The 21,888-nt window shown below is 30.4% G+C and overlaps 2 protein-coding genes and 1 pseudogene across 2 annotated transcripts; 1 reads left to right on the top strand and 2 right to left on the bottom strand.

Moving 5' to 3' along the window:
* Positions 1 to 235: 235 nt before the first annotated feature.
* On the bottom strand, positions 236 to 2,138 carry LOC128397538 (digestive cysteine proteinase 2-like; annotated as a pseudogene).
* A 1,005-nt stretch (positions 2,139 to 3,143) lies between these two features.
* Positions 3,144 to 17,022, top strand: LOC128397528 (serine-rich adhesin for platelets-like). Its single transcript, XM_053358269.1, has 2 exons — positions 3,144 to 5,722; positions 15,930 to 17,022. The coding sequence occupies exons 1-2, from the start codon at positions 3,476 to 3,478 to the stop codon at positions 16,533 to 16,535; spliced, it is 2,853 nt and encodes a 950-aa protein (XP_053214244.1). The 5' UTR covers positions 3,144 to 3,475; the 3' UTR covers positions 16,536 to 17,022.
* A 1,236-nt stretch (positions 17,023 to 18,258) lies between these two features.
* LOC128396844 (GPI ethanolamine phosphate transferase 2-like) lies at positions 18,259 to 21,853 on the bottom strand. The gene has a single exon (XM_053357479.1). The coding sequence runs from the start codon at positions 21,633 to 21,635 to the stop codon at positions 18,966 to 18,968; it is 2,670 nt and encodes an 889-aa protein (XP_053213454.1). The 5' UTR covers positions 21,636 to 21,853; the 3' UTR covers positions 18,259 to 18,965.
* Between the last annotated feature and the right edge of the window lie 35 nt (positions 21,854 to 21,888).

Here is a 21,888-nt window from a genome sequence, read left to right on the forward strand (position 1 = left end):
CAACCTCTTAATCTTTTCATTTTTCCTCAAGATTTTACTGTTGATTGTAATGGTGAACAAACACTCAAGAAGATAATATTAATAACAATCATCAAATATATCTAATTGTTGTATTAACTACAATTAAGACGTTTAGAGGTTGCCAAATTGCGAAAGTGAAACAACAGCAGCAACACAACAACAATTAAGGATGAAAAAGAAGACAACAATTAAGAAAATGATGATGAAATATATGTAAGGTTACAAGTAGAGATTAAAACTCTTTTATTATTTCATTTGGAAAATATTAATTGTCGACAATTTATTAGAATTAGTTTCAGATGGAGTTTGGAAATTGATTTAATTTGGATTCGTATTGATGTTAACGGTTAATTGTTGGCTTGATTTAAGCGATTATTGGATAAGTTGGACTGGTCATTACACCACAATTGTTGTTTTTCTGGGCCATTAAAATGTAACCATCGTTACCCCAATAGGTTGACCACGAGTTTTTAATTAGCCAATACTTTTGACCGTAAAGTTGACCATAGCCGACGGCGAGTACTTGATGGTCAAGATCGTCTGGAGTGTTACCACAATTATCATCGTAATAAACACCATGGGAATAGAAGGAGAAAGTTTTTTGTGAGGCATCAATGGCCACGGTCACTGGTCCATTTTCAAATAGAGCCAATTCCAAGGCTTCGGGATCATTTGAGGTCACATTAATGAAACCGGTCACTTTAACGGCCTTAGGTGTTTTAGAATCGTGACATTTACCATCTTGACCCAAGTAGGAACCGTAATCTTCATCGAGGGAAACTCCACCGGCTCTCATTAAGTACTTGTAGGCTCGGAAATCTTCACCACCATCGCAACCATTATCTCCTTGATCCCAACTACAATCAACTAATTGCTGCTCAGAAAGACGGAGTAAATGTCCAGTTTTAACGAAATTGACACCTTCGATTGTACCGATTGTACCAAATGACCAACAAGATCCACAAACAGCCTGATCTTTGACTGGGGTCACCGCTCCAGCGATTCTCCAATCAAGAATTGATGGTCGGTGTTTCTTTTCAGATCGTATATAAGGTGAACCTCCGTTATAACCCTTTGTGCTCAATCGACCTCTCATATAACGAAGTTCAGAATCTTCCATATCGGCTAAATGGTTAACCTTTAACTTGTAGTTGACATTTCGTCGATTATGTGATTCAATGAAACGATGATTGTGTCGGAAAGAGTTTCTTTTCTTTTCCTCGGTCAATGAGTTTTCGTAATTTTTATTATGAGTCGCCTTGAATGATTCGAAAGCTTTGGTCACTTGTGATTCTCGTTTATCCTCATCGGCGATAAATTCGGACATTGGATTGTGAAGATGAGCAATTTTACCAGCACCAGGTCCAGGGAAAGAGCCACAGGTCATGTTAATCGTCAATTCGAAGGCTGAACTTGAGACTGATTGAGGTCGATAATTTTTATAAGACACTTGGTATCGATCGTAATGTGAACCAAACAACGAATTGTATCCTTCCATATCGTAGTGGACTGGAATGGGTGACCCATTGGTCTGATCGCGTTTCAACCAAAAAGTATATTTACTTTTCTTTTCCCCGTTAACAATCGTGTAAGAATATTTTTCACAGGTCTCACTTCCCTTTAATTGTGAATCAAATTGTGGACAATTATCATTTCCTTGATAATTGAATGGACTTAAATCGGGTAAAGCTGATTGAGGTCTAACGGGATCGAGTGACGAACCATTTACTTGGAAGCAAACTCGACCTGGATTACCTGATGAGTCCACATTGTAAGCGATCTTGTAGCTTATACCTTCCAGATCATCGGCTTCCGAGTTGACATCCCACGTTGAAGGGTCAACACCAGGTCACCATAATAATCAATTCGACTTCGATTACCTTGACCATCGTAATAAGCGGTAAATGTTTCATGGATTTCAGCGTATGGAAGGACAATTACACCTTCGACATAATAATTATCATCAAAGGTCACAGATCGTGATTGATGAGTACCAGAGATCGATGAACATGTTACCAGGCTCACGGAAATTAAACTTAAAACAGCAATTAGTAAATTAGACATGATTAACAATTGAACTAAAATAATGAACAAACTAATCAACAACGACGAAATGATTTTCCTTTAAATAAGATGATTAGTTTTGTTTTCACTTGATCTTTTCCTCTGTTTATCTTTGTCTTTTGTCATCATCATCTTATCATCCTAATTATGATTTGTTTTTGTTCAAATATTAACAATTAACTTTTCTAATTAGATTCTGATCACAATCAAAAGTCACAATCAACTCTTTATGTCTTCCAAGTGAATACCTTTTGTTTATTCATTTATACATACAAAACAATTTCCTCTTACAAACAATACAATTGATGTTTCATCATATTCACAATTAGTTAATTGATTGATTGTTTATCATCAACATTTGATGATTTAATTGATTCTTATGAACTATAATTAACTGTTTGATCATGTTAATTGTATGATTGCCTTTTGTTTTAATCTATTGTTTCAATAGAAGTAACTTTTTAAGATGATTTAGATTATCATTAAATGAGATTACTAAACATAAATTGTTTTCAATTGTTTATTGTTATTAATTAGTTAATTGATTGTTAGATTAAAATGAAAATCACTAGAGAGATAATTATGATATTAAAATAAGTGTTGACTTAATTTTCAAGACAATTAGATTGAATTATGAACAGAATAATTATCAAAAGATGATAATGATCAATTAAATTGCAAAGACAAATATTTGATTCCAAAGTTAATTGTTCCAATCAAATTGACCAATCAAACTCCAAGAGATTAATTAATTGTTTCAATCTTCGAATATCAGAAATGAAAGAAACTCTATCACTCAGATACCCAAACTACAATTTAAATCTTTTTTCCATCAATTTATAAAAAAAATACGATTAATCAATTAAAATTGGAATAATTAATTTCGAAAGTGATTCAATTAATAAAAACGAAAATTAATTCGTAATTAGTTTAAATTCTACTCACTAGATGGAGTAACTTTCGAATTCCGCTTTTAGCGGCCTCTTGTTGCGAAAAAAAGAACTAAAACTGTAGAATAATTTTTTATTCTAAAATTTTTCATTCGGTTTATTTTTCCTTTGAGAGAGAAACAAGTTTTTTTTTAAATTTTTCTCTTTAATCTTTTTGATTAATCAATTGTTTTACTTCGGAAAGTTAATTGTTACTTTTTTGCTTATGTTTTTTACCATTGATTAGTGTTTTAACATAATCGTTTTGTTTGTTTCCTTACACCATGAGAAGATGAAGATACCATAATATTATTTGTTCAATGCTCTTGGATGGTGTTAACAATCAATATCTTATTGGAAACGGTTTTCCATTTTATTACAAACCGTTGGTAATTTTAGTTTATATTGTTAACCATTTAATTTAATTGGTTTATTTCTTCTTCTCTAAAATCCATGTTAAAATGAATCTATTGGGTTCTAGACATCAGTTTAATACTGATTCTAATTGTTTGAGAAAAAGTATCCCTACCAATAACAATATCAATATCAACAATAATAATAATGTTGATGATGTTATTTTTAGTGATAATAAATATAAATTTACTAGTGATCAAGCTGTGATACCCAAAGGAACCATCACCGGTAATATTGAAAGTGATATCGTTATGGTGACTTACACTTTTAACGGTAGTTCAACTAATTCATCAACATCAACCTTAACAACGACAACAACAACTTCAACAATTAAAGGTTCAATCAGTGGTTCAACATTACCAATGAGATTACGGATAACCGGTGATCAGTTGATTCTTTTACGTAAAGAAAGTGATATTATTGATAATGACGATGATGATGATGGTTTATTGTCAATCAATAATGTTAATTCAAATGATTCTGGTTTTATGATTCAATTTAATTTATCTAAAACTGGTACTGGAATTGGTCGTCGTCAAATTGAAGAGTATCGAACAGTTAAATTGGTTCGTGAGAAATCAGTTGGTTTTGGATTAAGTATCAAAGGTGGATGTGAACATGGTTTACCAATTTTAATCTCTGGATTAACTCGAGAAGGTCCTGCTGATAGGAGTCGACAATTGTTTATCGGTGATGCCATTGTTAGGATAGATAATGTTACCCTTTCATTGACCACAACAACCCACGAGGAAGCAATCAGATTATTGAAACAGGCTGGACATGAGGTTAATTTAACGGTAAAACATTTCAAGATGGTCTCACCTTTCCTAACCAAATGTTGGAGAAAAAGAGAGACCTTGGATAACGAGGCGGGAAACCTTATGGCCTCAACCATTACCACCACCACCACCGCCAAAAATAATAATGGTACAACCAGTAGACAGGAAAAGGGGAAAAAACCTTTACAAGATGATTGTGATTCGAATATAACCAAAACCAATGTAAACGGATCATCTGGTAAACTTGGCTCATCTTCATCATCCAATGATAGTGTTAATAATAATAACATTAAAAGCGATAATAATAATAATTATGGTAAAGAAAAGGGCAAAGTGAAAAAGGAGGTAAATGTTAACCATGAAAAAGAATCAGAAATTGACAATTGGATTCCATTAATATCAATTGACCTTGGAAACTGTTTCATAACCAAATATATTCATGATAGTGATAAAATCCGACCACAAAGTTTTGAGATTAGATGGTTAACCAATTTTTATGGACATTCTAACCGTTCAAACTCATGCTTTCCATCATCATCAACATCATCCTCCTCTTCATCTACTTCATCAACCTCTGGAACATCATCTTCATCTTCATCTACAACCTCATTATCTACACCCAAATCAACTGATTCGGGTGTTGGTGTTGGCATTAAATGTGCCAGTAACAGTACAATCACATCTATGGGAAATTTCAAGGAACCATCATCTCTAATTGGAGGTGGTGGTAGATCGAGTAAAACTTATTCCTCAGCCATAGTCATTTGTAATAATCAACAAATTTACTCTCAATTGTTTGCAAATATTGAGAAAAGTGTTAAAAGTGTGACAACCCATCAAATGGTCACATTAAATGAACATTTACCTGTAAACGATAAAATCTTATTCATGGGCTGGATTAATCAAGGTTTACCAACGTCATCAAGTGAACCACATCGCCCCTGTTATCATTGGTATACACGATACCTTGTAATTAAAGGTGGCGATGCCCTAATTTACATTAAACCCCCTCAAGGTCTTTTATTTACTCCAAATGATAATAATTCATCTACCACTAAAACAACAACAACAACCCCAACCACCTCTTCCTCATCCACCTCCTCATCTTCCCACCCCTCTACCACTAATACCATTAGGTGGTCCGAGGGTCAACCTTACCTTTTCAAGGCTCATCAATCAGTATTACGATGTCTCAACCCAAATGAATATGTCGATGAGAGAGAAAATTGTTTTCTTCTACTATCTTGTGATACAAATTATTCATCATCAGCTACAAAATCACCTTTAACTTCAAAACACAAAACATCATCATCATCATCATCAACAACAACAACAGATCATCATCCTGATGGTGAGAAATCTGATCTGACAAATAATCCAATTGTAACCGAGACATCAAATGAATCAACAACAACGGCAACTGTTTGTTACTTTTCAGTTGAAACACCAAGTGAATTAGCACTTATTAGAAACAATTGGAATCGTGCAACTTACCAATCTGTCACACAATTAAGGGTTTGTATCATTTAATATACTTTTTTTTTGTTATTATTATTTATTTCATTTCTCTTGCATTGTTTTTCTGCATCATCATGTTGTTGTTTATCACAATGTGCAAGGATGATGATGATTACCATTAACACTTTTTAACAACGAAAGCATGAAAAACATTGACAACAATTTCATTTCAATTGTCATCATTTTTCATGCAATCATAATGATAATTGAGTTAAATGAAGCAGATCTCATTAGATTGAATGTTAAATTGGTTTCTAAGGTAATTAGTTACAGATTAAATTCTTATCTGTTTTCTTTTGTTATTAATGCTTCTGTTGCTATTGCTGATGAATGATGAAGATGATGATGTTTTTACTATTTAATTTGATACAATCTGATTAAATATCAAAGATCAGATCATCATCATGGTTTTCTTTGTATCTTCTTTTACAGGTATCTCTTGATTATCATCTTTGAGCTTGTTGTATAATCAATTCGAATCTATTATTTTCTCTCTCTCTCTCTCTCTCTCTCTCCAGCATCTCTATTAATTAACAGATCAATCAGCTGAATCATGATTTCTTTTACCTTTTGATTACCTGTTACAAGTTTACCATCTAACTTACATTAATTTCATTTCATCCCATTGATCTTTATCATCTCTTACCATTTCTCCTTTTTTTCTTATCATCTTTTGCTCTCATCATCCTCTTCTGATAACCACTTTTAATAAATAATAATAACCTAACCCATACTTTCATCCATCAAACATGAAGATGATCATCTTCATGATAGTAATGATGATTCCTATTTTTCCCTTTCATTTTAACAGAAGTTTTTACGTTTCTTTTCATGGCCATTGTCTTTTACAATTAATTCAATGAATAGTTATCGTTACTCATGTTTAGTTGATATTATATTTACCATTCAACTTGTTCACCTTGAAATTCAAGGAGATGAGAGAGAGAGAGAGAGAGACAATGATGATCCATGTTGTTGTTGTTGCCTTTCACTCTCTCATCTTCATCCCTTCCCATTTCACGTTCACCCCTTTTTTTCCAGTTTCAAAGGTAATTCATGTAATAGTAAAAGTAGATTGCAAATTTTTCTGAACTTTCTTCAATCATGTTACCATGTTAATCATGATAATTTGCTCACAATTGATTCAATAGACTTTAGAAAGAAAGTTTTTTTTTCTCTTCTCATCAGTTATATTTACATTTACCTTTTTTGCTTTTTTGTTATTCAATTGATGAACTTTCAAGGAGAATTTTTTTCTTATATTATATTACATGAATTATTTTTACAATGTCATCTTCTTACTGAATAATAATAACTTATAATCTCATTGAATAATCATTTTAATTGCTTAGATTGTCATGACTTTTGCATTCAATTGGATTCCATTCAATTGAACCAGAAACAAAAATCATATTCATATTCAAATTTAGAAGCTTAAAAATAGACACAATGTCAAACAATTTATCTTTTCAATAAACCAATATGTTTAACTTAATTTCACCATATCTTGGTCATCTTGTTGATCGTCATCAGCAAATGACTTAATTAAGGACATAATTAATTAATCAATAGCCTTAAGATTAACAATGAGTGTATTTACCTTACCTAAAGATATAAACTTATTGTTTACCTTAATGGAAACTGAATCAATATTTTCAATCTAAATTGAGACGTATTAATATTTTGATTGTAATTTGCTGAAATACTTTATTATTTTTAATAACAAGTAATTTAAATAAGTCATCAAATTACAATTTAATCGAGTAATCAATTTTGATCGTACATTTATTATTATTTTCCAACCTCTGATCTCTCAGCTGGAGAAAACGGAAATTTAATTTAATTTAATTTAATTTATCTACTTACCGTTTATTAGCTTACTTTTTAATTAGTAACAATTACACCCATAAGATTTTACCATAATTAAGATTATTAAAAGATGATTAAGAGATTAAATTAATGTTTCAACCTCTTTTCATTGATGATGGTTGATAATTATGTTTGTCTGAAGATCATCTTAATTACTATTCAACTTTTTTTTAAAAAAAAGTCTGCATCAATGAACCTCATCTACTATAAAATGAAAAATGATGATGATGATAAGATTTTTAATTTCACTTTATTTACAATAATTAAAGTGTGTTACCTTGATCATCATTTTTTTCCTTCTTGATTTCATGTTGTTTATTTTATCCTCATCTTTGAATATATTTAAATTGATCTTATGTTGTATTTGATTATCATCATCATCATTATTATTATTATTATTTAAGAAAAGGTTATAATCTTATACATATCTAAGATTATATTGATGCTAAGTTATCATCATCTCGATTCAACATCATTAAAAGTCTATTTTTATTGATGCTTTTAAAAGCCCAAAGGCCTCATCATCATCTTCCATCAACCTTTTTATCTTCATCTTTTTCTTCCTTATTTCTCATAGAAAAAAAAGAAAACTTTTTCTTCCATGTTACACTTTTTTCTCTCTCATCTCATTTTCTTGCTCTGGTAACTTTTTATCGTCATCTTCCTATTTAGCTCCTCTCTCTCTCTCTCACTCTTTCTACTTACTATTTTTTGAGGTCACTGACCAAAACTAATTGCAAATAAATATGCATCTACATATGCAATGCAATATATCATTGCAAAGGTATTGCAATAACCTTTGAACCTTTTCCACCCTACAACCCAACCACCTCCACCTTATTTTCCCTCCTCTTACTCCTCCCTCTCTGGTCCACCTTGTAAACTAGTGTATTTGCTGCTACCTGATCCAATGATACCCAAGAATGTCAATCCAAAGTATTGCCTTATAATCAACAACAACAACAACAATAAACCACAATAATAACATTAAACCTTGTCCAACTTTGATTGTATTAATTTCAATCCATTATTATCATTGTAACTATTGTTACAATCACATTCTGTCAATGTTAATTCACTCAATTCTCAAAGTATTTCCATTTAATTATCATTACCATCATATCTCATAGTGATTTAGATTATTATGTCTAATTTACAATCAAAATCGTTTGAAAAAAAGTTCAAATTTTTTTTCTTCTCTTTTTCAATCAAACATATGATTGATTAAAGACATATTCATGTTATCCAAATGATGAATTTATTCAATTTTTTCAGGTTATCTTTTCAACTTAGTCATCATCGCCTTTTTAAATGAAATGATTATTTCAAAGTTAATCCATGATTCTGTCATAATCTCCACTTAACCTTAATCCTCCTTGTAAGATCAAGAAGTAAAATGATACACATATACGATCCAAAATTAAGATAGAAATTAAATCAACAACTTTTTACAAGTTTAAATACCATTTCATTTGTATTATGAAAGTAATCAAATTGAAATAATTAGTTTTTTAATCATCGATACAATTGGTCAGTTAATTGTTAGACTAAGTTTTTTTTCTCAATCAAATCTAAATTGTTGATGATTGTTCATTGATTAGAATCCGGTTCTTATCATGGTTAGTTATCAGCAAAAAAAAACAAGAAAGTAAATAAAACCACGTTTGACTCTACCTGACCTGACCCTTGACAATTAATTAATTACACTTTTATATTAACTTTCAATGTTTACCTTTACCCTAAATTATTCAACGATCATCTTAATTGTTCAGTTAACTTCAACAGACTCTAGTTTTTTTTTCAGACAATTAAATTCATAATGATAGTAAATCTTCATACAAATCAAATTGTATACCAATTAGTTAATTGTTGTCTCAAGCCAAGTATTATATTTGATTAAATAATAAAAGTGTACGTGCTACTGGTATTTTAATCAACTAACTGTTAATGTTTAAATTGTGGTTAAACCAAGCAAACAATTCATTTATCTCAACACTTGATAATGGAAAAAAACAGTTAACCTAATAGGATGTCAATCGCATCCTCATCACCTTCCTCATCCCAATGATTAGGCCAAAAACAGTAGCTGTTAATATTTAATTTGTTTGGTTAATCAGATGATCCTTAACAAATTTACTCAAACAGATCAACATCCTTGTCTTGCAATCAATTGAATCTTGAGGATGATGAGATTCAAGTAAAACTTGCTGTTTCCTTTTCATCCTCATCATTATCATCATCTTCATAGTTACCAATCGTGTCTCTCTCTACCTGTTGTTGTTTTTGATATTGACTGTAGATGTGTAAACAATTTGGAAAACTATTTAAAATTCAATTGGAAACTAACTTTTTTTCCATCCTCTCAGTACATTTAATCATCACCATGATCAACATCAACACCATCATTATCATCTTCATCATCCAAATCTCCTTTCCTTATTTTTTTTCATCATTTGTCAACCGGAAAGATGTTGTTGTTGTTATTGTCACTTGTTACTCCATCATCATGAAAGGGAGAGAGTTAAAGATAACAACAAAAAGATACCAAGAAAGCAAAAAATGAAAGAAAATGAATATTCATCAACTTTTCTCAAAGTTAACATGATAATTTATTTCAAAATTCATGAATGAATTTGTAATAGGAAACCTTAATTATTTGATTACAATCAACAACAAACAAAATTGAAAGCAAAACAATCAACTTGAACACATTGAACCATTTCTAGATCATCTTGATAATAAATATCATTTTGCTGTTGTTTGTTAATGTTAAATAAATTAACTCACAATTGAAATTTTCGAAACATCTCAATGAGACAATGATAAATGTTAATTGTTCAACTTGATTGAAGTTAATTACATCAATCCAACCATATTAGGAACCAACTCGTTTGCTCATATTTGACCAAAGACATTGAAACATTAATAAAAGTCCTTTGTCCACCTTCACAAATTAAAACATTTAACTTGTCAGGTAATCAAAGGTAAACCAAGATAAAAGTTCAGGTAGAAAAAGAAATCATATTTGAACTTTTTTTTTATCAATTGTTTGACCATTTCAAATACTCTTGTTAATGCTTCCAATCATGTGTGTCTCTATCATTTTTTTTATCATCATTCTCATCATTCTCATCATCATCTCCATTTCTTAAACATGATAAAGTTTCGTTGTTTCATATTTTTTTCTTCTGCTTGTTTATTCCCGCTGGGAATCTCTTCACCTCTTTTTTCCTTCTTTCATCCAATATAATATTACATGAGATCTGGTCTTCATCTTGATCATCCTCTTCTTCATCTTTCTCATTTTACTCACTTTTTCCTAACCTGTCAACATGATTTTTTTCTCCAATTTTTCCATCATCATCATGTTGGTCCTTCCACTTTACTCTCTCATCATCATAATCATTTTTTTCTCATCCTCATCATTTCCATCATCTGGCAACAAGGAGACGACAAATATACACACTTTGAAAATTACTTGATGATTTGCTTACCATTTCTACATTTTACCAAACATATTATAATGTATGTACACAACACCAAGAGGAGCAATACCTGATTCTGTTTGCTTGTTTGGACTTTTTTTGAAAGAAAAAAAAAGATTACCAACAATGATTACAATCATCATCTTCCTTATTATGTATATTATGATGATGAAAACAACCTTGGAATGTTATCTTCCTGCAGAATCCCCTCTAAGCCCAGTTTTTACTTATCGTCTCTCTCTCTAGTATTCTGACAAGTCTGTAAGCTGTTGTGTCCATTCAAAAGTAAATTACCAACAACTGACTAACTATGTGTTTATAAATACGTTTATTAGCATAGTGTTGGTGATCAACCATGTGTGTGAATTAACAAACAAATGTCATCTTTGTTGATTTTCTTACTCTCTCTCTCTCTCTCTCTCTCTCTCTCTCTCTCTCTCTCTCTCTCTTATCTCTCTTCTTGCCAATCTCCACTTCCATCAACAGCATCCGTTTCAACAGCATCTATCATGTTGACGATTTTTTATCTTACCAACATTATCAAAACGTCTCATATCATTATATACAGTCCTCAAAGTTTACAACAATCAATTGATTATAACTCGATCTGGTTATGATAATTTATAAATTTTGAAATATAGTCATTGTAGTAGTTTTGAAAATGATTTTTATATAATTTCTATTAATTAATTATTTAATTATTTATTAACATTGCATCGATCAACTCGTCAAGTTTAAGACATTGTTTGTTTTATCAATTTATTTTTTGATATTCTAATTGTTCAAGATTATGCATTAGTTTTTGTTGATTTTCCTCTTGAGACATTTCCTTGATAAATCTTTCGTATTCTGACCTCATTTATTATTAGCTAATTAAGTGATAATTTATCATTTTGACCTTTACACTAGTTTTATTTTCTCATTATTCACGATGAGTTTCGATAGTTCATTCGATTGGCTCATTGATAATAATATGCTCTGACTCAAGATTTATTACCAATTGATCGTTCATTACTTGATTCTGTGATTCTTTTGATAGATTTTGATCAAAACAGTGACGATGTTAATCATATACTAAATATACATTATAATCAATTGATTGTCCTTAAACTTTTGCCGAGGACTGTACTTTTGCATAGTTTGTTAGTTTCGCCATCACTTGTATATGAATTATTATTATGAGTTTACAAGGTTTGAATTTTTGTTTCTCTCTCGCTGTTGATTGCGTCTCCCATTATTATTATCATTCATTTCGTTCCATTATTATTATTAAATTCATCATCATCAGACATCATTGTCATTATGATGGTGATTATTATTATCGCTATTATTTTGATCTGTTGACCAGGCCACTTAACTAGTATCTCTCTCTCCCTCTCTCTCGCTTTTCACTTTACCTGAGTTTGTTTTTTTGCTCTATCCTCTTGACCGCTTTTTTTTCACCTTTATAATATTATATATCTGTTGTTGTTACTGGACCCGACAATTTATTTGACCAAATCAGGTTTCACTTGCACTGAACCATTCACATCATTTCTCCATCTTTACCATCACCTTTTTTTACATTAATAGTTATGTACCTTGTCGTTAATCTTCATCATCTTAAAACAACATCTTTCTCATTTCACTTAAAATTTACACTCAATTTGATTGTTGCGTGTTCATTGACCATTTCGATTGAATCAGTTGTGTATTACTTTTTAATAGATTATCATCATTATCTTGTTATCATAATTATAATCATCTATCACGCATTTTATCATCCTTATCATCAAACGGCTAAAACTCTATCTCTCACTCCAAGTCATCTGTTAACCTCTTCATGTGTCTAATTAACTGATCAATAATTATTTTGATTTTGTTTTTTAGTTTCAAATATTGGCCAAAAAACCGCAATCAGACTCACCTAGTTTAACTATGATGATGATAATCTAGATTATCATCATTAGTAGATCTGCAAATTGCAAAAGGCGATAATGATGCTGATGATGAAGATAATCTCGATTGTCTTCTGTTTATTATCTTCTTCCTCCTTGGATGGATGATCTCTCTCTCTCTCTCTCTCTCTCTCTCTGCAGAGGATAAAATTCTCAATATCAGGGATCCTCCTTACTCTTCCCTTTTTCACTCTCCTTTTCCTCCTCCCTTCCTTCCTTTTCCACCTCCACCCTACCAACTAATAACTAAGAATTATTTTCTTTATTTCTTTTTATCATCATCATCATCATCATCGTCACTAACATTTTAACTTTCTATTGTATTGGTAACATTGTTTTGGAAAAAAAAATTCAAGTGAAGAAAAAAAAGTTTCTCCTTCAAAATTGTAAACTTTTTTTTCTTGCAACTTTTTCAAATATTAAACTGAACAATTTGATTGTGCTTATATCATTAACAATCAATGATTGTTTCAATGATTAAATTGTTTTCCACAATCATCATTATCAGCCAAATTAAGACTTACTATGTAAGTCAACCTTGAACTGTTCAAACCCAACCTCTTATCATCATCATCATCATTTTGCCCTTTAAGATATAAGCTTATAAACATGATAATCATGATGATGGATTCAAATTGATTATCTGATTATAATAAATCATTAGAGTTTTCAAATAACAATTAAATTTCCTTGATTTTTTCTTTCTCTCTCTTGGTTAATCATAGATGTAAAAATAATGGTAGGAAACGAATGAAAGTAAAAATAAATCACAATTAAGAGGTCACCTAATCAATCAATACAATCATCTCCAATGTCAAATGATTAATATAATATTATTTATAATTAATATTCTAATTCACTGATTGTTATCATCGTGATCACCATAATCCTAATCATCTCAACCCTGTTCCATATTTAATTGTTTGGCACATTTGCTTAATCATTACTTACTTAATACTTTGAACAAAAAAAAACCATCAAAAACTTCAAAGCAAATCAACAACATTGTTGATTACGAGCTGATTAATGTAGTTTATATTTTTTATTAATCAAAATTGACTAACTAACCTAATTGTAAGTGTTTCTCATCTGATTAGATTAATGATTAACAATATATATATTAAAAAGGTAGATTGTTAATCAACAACAATAATTAGGCCTCGAAGCAATGAAAAAAACAGAAACAAAATCATCAACATTAATTTACCATGAACCTAATTTTTTTTTAATTTTAATAGTAATTCTATTATATATTAACTAATTTAATTCTTGTAGGTTGTTAACCAATGATGATAATAACATGATACTCATCTTCATGATCACTGAATCAAAATTTGAAACTGAATTTAGCCTTAGGGTTATAAACAAAAACAACAACAAGAGATAAATATAAAAGTTTTTCTTTTTGTTTTGTTACTTTTATCATTACACTTACATGATTTAATTGTTTATCAATTTGATTTGATTTACTTTTTAATAATAATATTATATTAATTACTACAGTATTATAATTATCATCTGTATGATGGGTGCAACTGTTATTATTGTTTGTTACCTTTTATCATCTCACCCCCGCAATCATACCGAGTCAATGGACTTTACGTGTGATGATCAACAATAACAATACTTTATTAATTGTAGTTACGATAATAATAAACAACTGTAACAATCAAAATCACTTAATGGTGACTGTTTATTATTGTATTACTTGTGCAGGTAGAAGATACAATAAGAAAGGAGAAAAAGTTTCTAATTTTTTTTTCTTACAAAATTAATCTTCTTCTTGTCTCTTGATCCATCCATCTAATTGTTTAATATAATCCTCTTGATGATGTTGGTGATGATATAATGATATAATATAACTGTAAACGCCTATTCAGTATTTTAATCAACTCATTCAGTTACAATCATCATCATCATCATCATAAGAAAATCATTTTATATCATTCAAAGTTAATCCAGTTTTTGATCACGAAGATAATTTTTTTTAATTTCTTGATATTTAAACTGAATCACTGATGATGATTACAATCATCATGAAAAAAAGTTAACATTCACTAAATCATTTTGAAATTGCTTCTTATTGAGTGTTAATGTTTGATCATGTTAATTGTTGATAAAAAATTGATTAAAGGATTAAATTATAATGATTATGATGATGATGATGATGAGGATGAGGATGAGGATGGTGATACGAATAACAATTGTGACATAAAGTTTAATGATATCTCATTATTAGTCTTATCATAATATTGTAAATTGTTTGACCTAAAATTATCTTAATGATAATGATGATGTTTTGATTAAGTTAATTGTAGCAACGGTCAAGCATATTAACAATTCAATAGACCATTTCTTTTGATATTAATGATAATAATAAATGCGTAGGACTTTTCAAATGGTTAAATACCGTTATATTTAATTCAAATTATCATTAGTTGGTATTGTGATGATGAGAAATGATTTCTATCCATCATAAATACATATACTAATTATCATGATAGTTAATGTCTTCTCATCTTTTCATAATCATCATCATCATCATTCCCTCCTCCTCCTCCTCCTTGATTTAATTTACTCTTAATCAACCCACTCCGATGTTACTTTATCATCACCCTACTTACCCCTTTCTCAATCAAACTCACTCTCGTCTTCATCTTAATCATCAGACAACAAGTTGTATAAATAATCAAGTTTCCTTAATCATCTTAACCCTTTACCTGACATAACTATAATCATCCTTTACTAATCATAATGATGATTATAATTGTAATCCACTTTTTTTGCTAATTGTCTCCTGCCAAGAATCAAGAGAAATGGAATGAAGAAAAAAAATTCTAATCACCATTATAATTACACTTAACTGATTTATCTTATTCTTTTTTTTTCTTCATCTTAATTGTTACAATTTAGAGTAAATCATTTCCTGTTACCTGTTCTGGTAAATTAGGAAGCTTAATATTGGATTATCAATATGGATTTAACTTTTCCGCTGCAACAACTGGTCATCCAAGTGAACTTAATAATAACAATAAACAACATAACTGGTCATTCAAATTTTCACAATTGAAAACCTCTTCCGATGACGGAAGGTCCACCCTTTGGCTTTCCTTTCGTCTACCTGTGTTATCATCCTCATCATCTTCAACCTCTTCACCCTCCTCATTATCAACCTCATCCCGGTACGAGATTAATAAGGAAAGATTAAAACGATTAACAACCAATCCCAATCAACATCATGATAGATCATCAGAAACTTTAACACATTCATCAACTTCATCGATAACTGTTGCTTCCGATAATCCTAATCTTCCAACAGCATCTTCATCATCTTCATCAGCTGGATCACTTTTACCATCAACTCTAAATCATCATCATCAACAATCAGAATCAATTGGAAAACAATTTACCATTGAGACTCGGGAAATTAAAACAAATCAACTTCAACATTTACTTTATTGTATCCATGCATTTTTAACGGCCAAAGTTATTTCAGTTGATCAATCATTTATTTGTTAATTGTTTCCTATTCCTCTTCACCTCAAGTCAACAATCAATTTTAATTATTATTATTATTGCATATAACTAATCATTATTCAAGAAAATTGACTTTCTCTGATAATTATCTATTGTCTACTGAGATAATTGAAATTTTTGGTTAATCCCACCTGATTAACAATTAAGATTGTCTAACTTTTCAAGAATTTACTTTGCCATCACCATTCAAAAACCAAATCAATTAACTAATTACCCAAATAATTGTTTTTTTTTATCTTCATTTTCTTGTTATATTTTCTTCCCTTGTCTTTGTATTTCAATTGTATCCAATGGTGGTGATTTAAATTGATTCAGTTGTTTGATTGAACTTTACAATCAATCAAATAACGATGTAAAATTTTTATTCACACTTTTGTTTGTGTGTGAATTTAAATTGATTGTTATAGCATTTAAATTATGGATTAAATTAAGACTAATAATAATTATCAACATTCTTGATAACCAACAATCAACTTTGTATATTATGTGATTTATAATTAATATATCAACTCTTTGTATCTTTAACCATCTTAATTGAGGTTAAAAATATTTGCTATTCCAATCAAATTAATCGACTTGTATAAACTATTATAATTATAATTAAGACAAAACAAAAATGTATTTAACGACTTCTAAATTTTCCTACAACAATTAAATTCACTTGAAAAATAAAACTCTCTCACTATGATTACAACAATTAATCACAATTTAATCATTTTCATCTTGTTTTTTTTTCTTCAACAAATCGAATCACAATTAAATTAGAATTAGTAACTGAATCCATCAACAACATGAATCTTGTCCACTGTCGATATTTAAATCGACACAACAATTATTTCTTACAGTTTTCCAGTAAATACAAGAATAGGCAAAGAGTAGAGAGAAAGAGACAGCACATAACAGAAAAACTTTTAATCTGAGGCAACATTTTTAATTGAATTGACCTGAACGTAAATAGTTCCATCAGCCAATATATAACATCGTCATATATTCACAAAACTATTAGCGGCAAAATCTAATTCATAATTGTAATAATAAGTATTCGTAATGTTTCCTGTTAAAAATGTGAATTTAATATGGGTTAATCCCCATCAATCGCGCATTGAAAAGCGTAGATGGAATTGAAATAAGGTCTTCGCCAATTTTGAAAATTCATCTCAATTTAACTGAACTTTTACACCAAAATCCAATGTATAAATCCAATATGTGCCCTTGTTTGATTATGGTAATCTTTTAATGATTCCTATTTAAATTGGGAATTCTTTGATCTTTTATAAGAACATGGCATCCAACGAATCAGTGCGATGCCTCCATATTGATCAAATTAGAAACATTCGAAATTCTATTCCAAATCTCATCACGAAAATCCTCTCTTCCTGGAATAATAAACTGCATCCAAAATGGATCACGATAATAGATCAATTTTGCTTTGATAGAATTAGGATTCGGAAATTAATTCAGTTTAGTTGTTGAAGAATTAGTGTTTGAAGTTGCCGCTTTTCGATTCCTATTTGATGCACATGCGCAGCTGATAAGCGAAAAATTAATTTGACTTTTGAGAAGATCAAATAAAATTCAATTGTTTTGATTAAAGAATTAAATTGTTTTAATTAATCTACTATTATTTATTGTTACTATTTTAATTGGATTAGTTACAAGATAAAATGGTGAGTTGTTTTAAGAATTCAGATTAATTGTATTCTCATTTTGGTTTTTGTTCTGTTTCATTGATCATTGGAATTTAATTTATTTCCATTGTTAGGCTTCTGTGGATAAACGTTACCTTGGATTGGGTTATGAGTATTCACCTGATTTCCATATAGCATTTGCTATGATCGCTTTTTCCGTGATTGTCATGGTTCTTGTGGTTCTTGGTGTATCCGTGGGTATGTGGAACATGGATCCAGGTAGAGATTCAATAATCTACCGGGCAACCAGTCAGAAGATTAAGAAAGACCAATGATTCGCTGTTATCATCTTCATCTTTAAATGGATTAATTAACCATCATCATTCCATATTGTGTTTTTTTCTCTTCTCTTTTCTCTTTCATCCTTCTTTCCTCCCTCCCTAATGGTGGAATCAATCAAGTCAACATATTATATCACTGAAACATTACTTGAACTCTCTATTATGGTTTAGATCCAAGTGTGTTTTTCCTCTTTTTTTTTGTTAATCAAGATTTTTTTAATTATATTTATTCCATATGGATTAAAAAAAGCAAAGAGATTCTGTGTTTTATCAAGTTGATTTTAAAGAGTTTCAAAGTTCTTTAAATCTTACATTTGATAAACAAAATTCTAATGTATACAACTAAAAGATATTTAAAAATTGAACAATCAAGAGATGACGAAAGGATTTACACCTCCTTCTCCCTTTCTCTCTCTCAATTTTTCTCCATTTTCTGAGAGCCATCACCTATTCAACTGTGTACAAATTGTTACCATAACTGCAATCATGAAAACCATGAAAGATTGGAAAGATTCATACAATAATTTAGGACTAATCACCGTCCAGATGAAAAGATGATTACGAAGGATCAATGCGACAATCATGAAATAACCAACGGTGGTAAATTGTAAAGTTAACAAGAAACTAAAGGTTCCATTGATCACTTTGGTTGTCCTAACTGAGATGAGACTAGATTTGATTTCGGTGAGACGGACAAACATCATCAACAACCAAAGAGTTAATTGTGAATATGTATGGGAAGCAATTAGTATCCCTGTAAACATTGGCATATAATCATCTAAACCAATATAACCAGCGGCCACTTCAATTGTTGAAATATCATTTGAATTACCTTGACCATAATGAAAGGTCATTGCAAAGGTTAAATAGGTTGAAATGAAATAGACAATATTTGAAAAATCATTATTAAGAGACCATCGGACGATTAAATAAATCATCTTCTCCAAACCAATGGACAAAACAATTAAGGGGATGTTGACTAGTTTGGTTAGAAGGCAAATTAAAAGGATCCAACAAACGGTAAAGGTACGAAGGATACTCGGTGTTGGATCAGCATTTCGACGGGAATTTTTTGGCAATAAACCATCAATTAGATTACAATCAAAGTCAATTCGTCGACGTTTTAAAAAATTTTCCACCAGAAGCATCAATATATGAAGATAAACAAGACGAGCTTTAAACAATGATGATAACGAAGGAATCAAGTTGATAAAAGGTAAACGAAACGTTGTCAGAAAATTAGTATCACATCGGTAAAGGTAAATCCAAAATAATCCGGAAACTAAGATACATTGTTGTTTACTGAATCTACTTAAATTTGATAGAAATGAAATTAAAGTTAAAAAAATGATGGTCAAAGCAGTGGCGATACTACGAGTTGATTTGGTTGTGAAAAGTTGACCCAATGTAGGAGTGATTAAGGTTTGCCAAGAGGAGATCAATCGAATCAAAATTAGGGCAACAATATGTCCAATAATTTTAACTGCATAATCGAAAGGTAGAGACATGAAATTAAATATACTTGGGATGATTCGTTCGATTGTCAATAAACGACAACCATTTAGAATAACGATCGTCGATGAAAGATAGAACCAGAAAAAATGTTCCATTTCGATAAAACTTGTCGATGCTAAAAGTAGAACTCGTAAGATGAGAGCCAATAGAGTGAAAGTTTGAATCGGTTGATTGAATAGATTGTTAAATATCACAGAATTAATTTCCTTTGATTCATTTAGACCAATTTTCAAGGCGCTAAATAGGTTGAGTGTAATGGCGACAATTTGAATGGCCAGACCAATCATTGTGTTAGAATCTTGTTGATTGGTTAACTCTTTTTGAGCCGATTTAAGGAAATTTATGTAAACCTTGTCAATTGATTTTAAATTTTCCACCGATGAGGTTTTGTTTTTTACCATCACGAATTTATAATGTCCATTCAATGCTTTTGAAAGAGTGGTGATTGTCGGTGAACTGAATTTCATCAATTCGCTGAGTTGTATACTATTTTCAAAGAGATAACAAGTTGTCTGTTCAAGGGGAATAGACCATTGGTCAAATAGAGATGTTATTACAATTCCATGGCTTTTAGATGGAATTGGAATACCAAAGAGAAGAGAAATTGTCACAGCGATGTCGATCTGTTGAACAGAATTGGTTAATTTATCAGTAGATTTTTGTATCTGATGATTATTGGTTGAGTTTCCTTTTGAATGGATAAATATAAGAGCTGTTTCTGTTTCGGGTTCAGTTGATCCTCCATGATTACCTTCATTGGTCATTCCATGGTCACCGGTTACAATAATAAGATATGGTTCGGTTGATGAATAAACTTTTGTATAGATTGATTTTAACACTGAATCCATTTCGTTGAGTTTTTGAGGCATTAAATGTGATTTAGAACCATAACTATGGCCAATATGATCAACACCAAGATAGTGAAGAATCAGGAAATCCCATTCATCTAATTTACTCAATTCGGGTTTCATGTTCTCGGTGACATTAGTATCCACTTGAGTATAATCGGTGGCAAAGAAAGAGTAGGTTACATCATGGCGGATAAAAGTTTCACCGGGAAACATTTTCAACCAAGTATCATCTCCGTAGAAAATCATTCTTTTACCAGATTGTTTTGCTCGATCAATTAGATTATCCTCGTTGAAAGAAACAGCGTTTAGATTACGAATTAAATCTAGAAAATTTGGTTTGATTCCAGCAAGAATTGCTTTCAATCTCGGCATAGTTACAGTAGGTGTTTGAGCGATACTAGTTAATTTAACAGCTCCAACATTTGATGATAACAATCGAGAGGTGAAAGGCATAGAAGATGAACCATTATCGATACCATGACCATCTGAATTAGGAACGAAGTCACTTCGAAGAGCATCAATTAAAATGAAAACCATTTTATTGAAAATCGGTTTCTCCTTATAGACTTTACAATGATTCCGAATGGCATCAAAACCAGTGGAATTAAAACCAACAGCATTTTGATTGAAACTATTCAAATTTACCGACAATTTCTCATCAACTGAAAAATAACCATAAAGAAATAGAACAGTTGAAATAAAATTAATTCCAATCCAAAGGAAATTAGTTAATCGGGTAAAAGCCATTTCCAAATTGTTTTTGTCCAAAATCAAATTACCAAGACGATTGTTATTCCAAATAACACATTTTAAAACCGAACCAAATCAACTCAATAATACACAGAATAAAGAACCATCTCCAACAATAATTAGCACAAAATCAAAATTCTAAATCATTTGAAGATCTAATTAACTGAATTCGTTTAAGTGACAATTAGAAAACAAATCCAATTGAAAAAATGAAAAAATTTCCAATCAGCTGTTAACTTTTCTATTAACC

Source organism: Panonychus citri, unplaced genomic scaffold (genome assembly GCF_014898815.1).
Source record: "Panonychus citri isolate SS breed McGregor unplaced genomic scaffold, ASM1489881v1 Contig00001, whole genome shotgun sequence".
In the NCBI taxonomy this organism is placed as follows: Eukaryota; Metazoa; Arthropoda; class Arachnida; order Trombidiformes; family Tetranychidae; genus Panonychus; species Panonychus citri.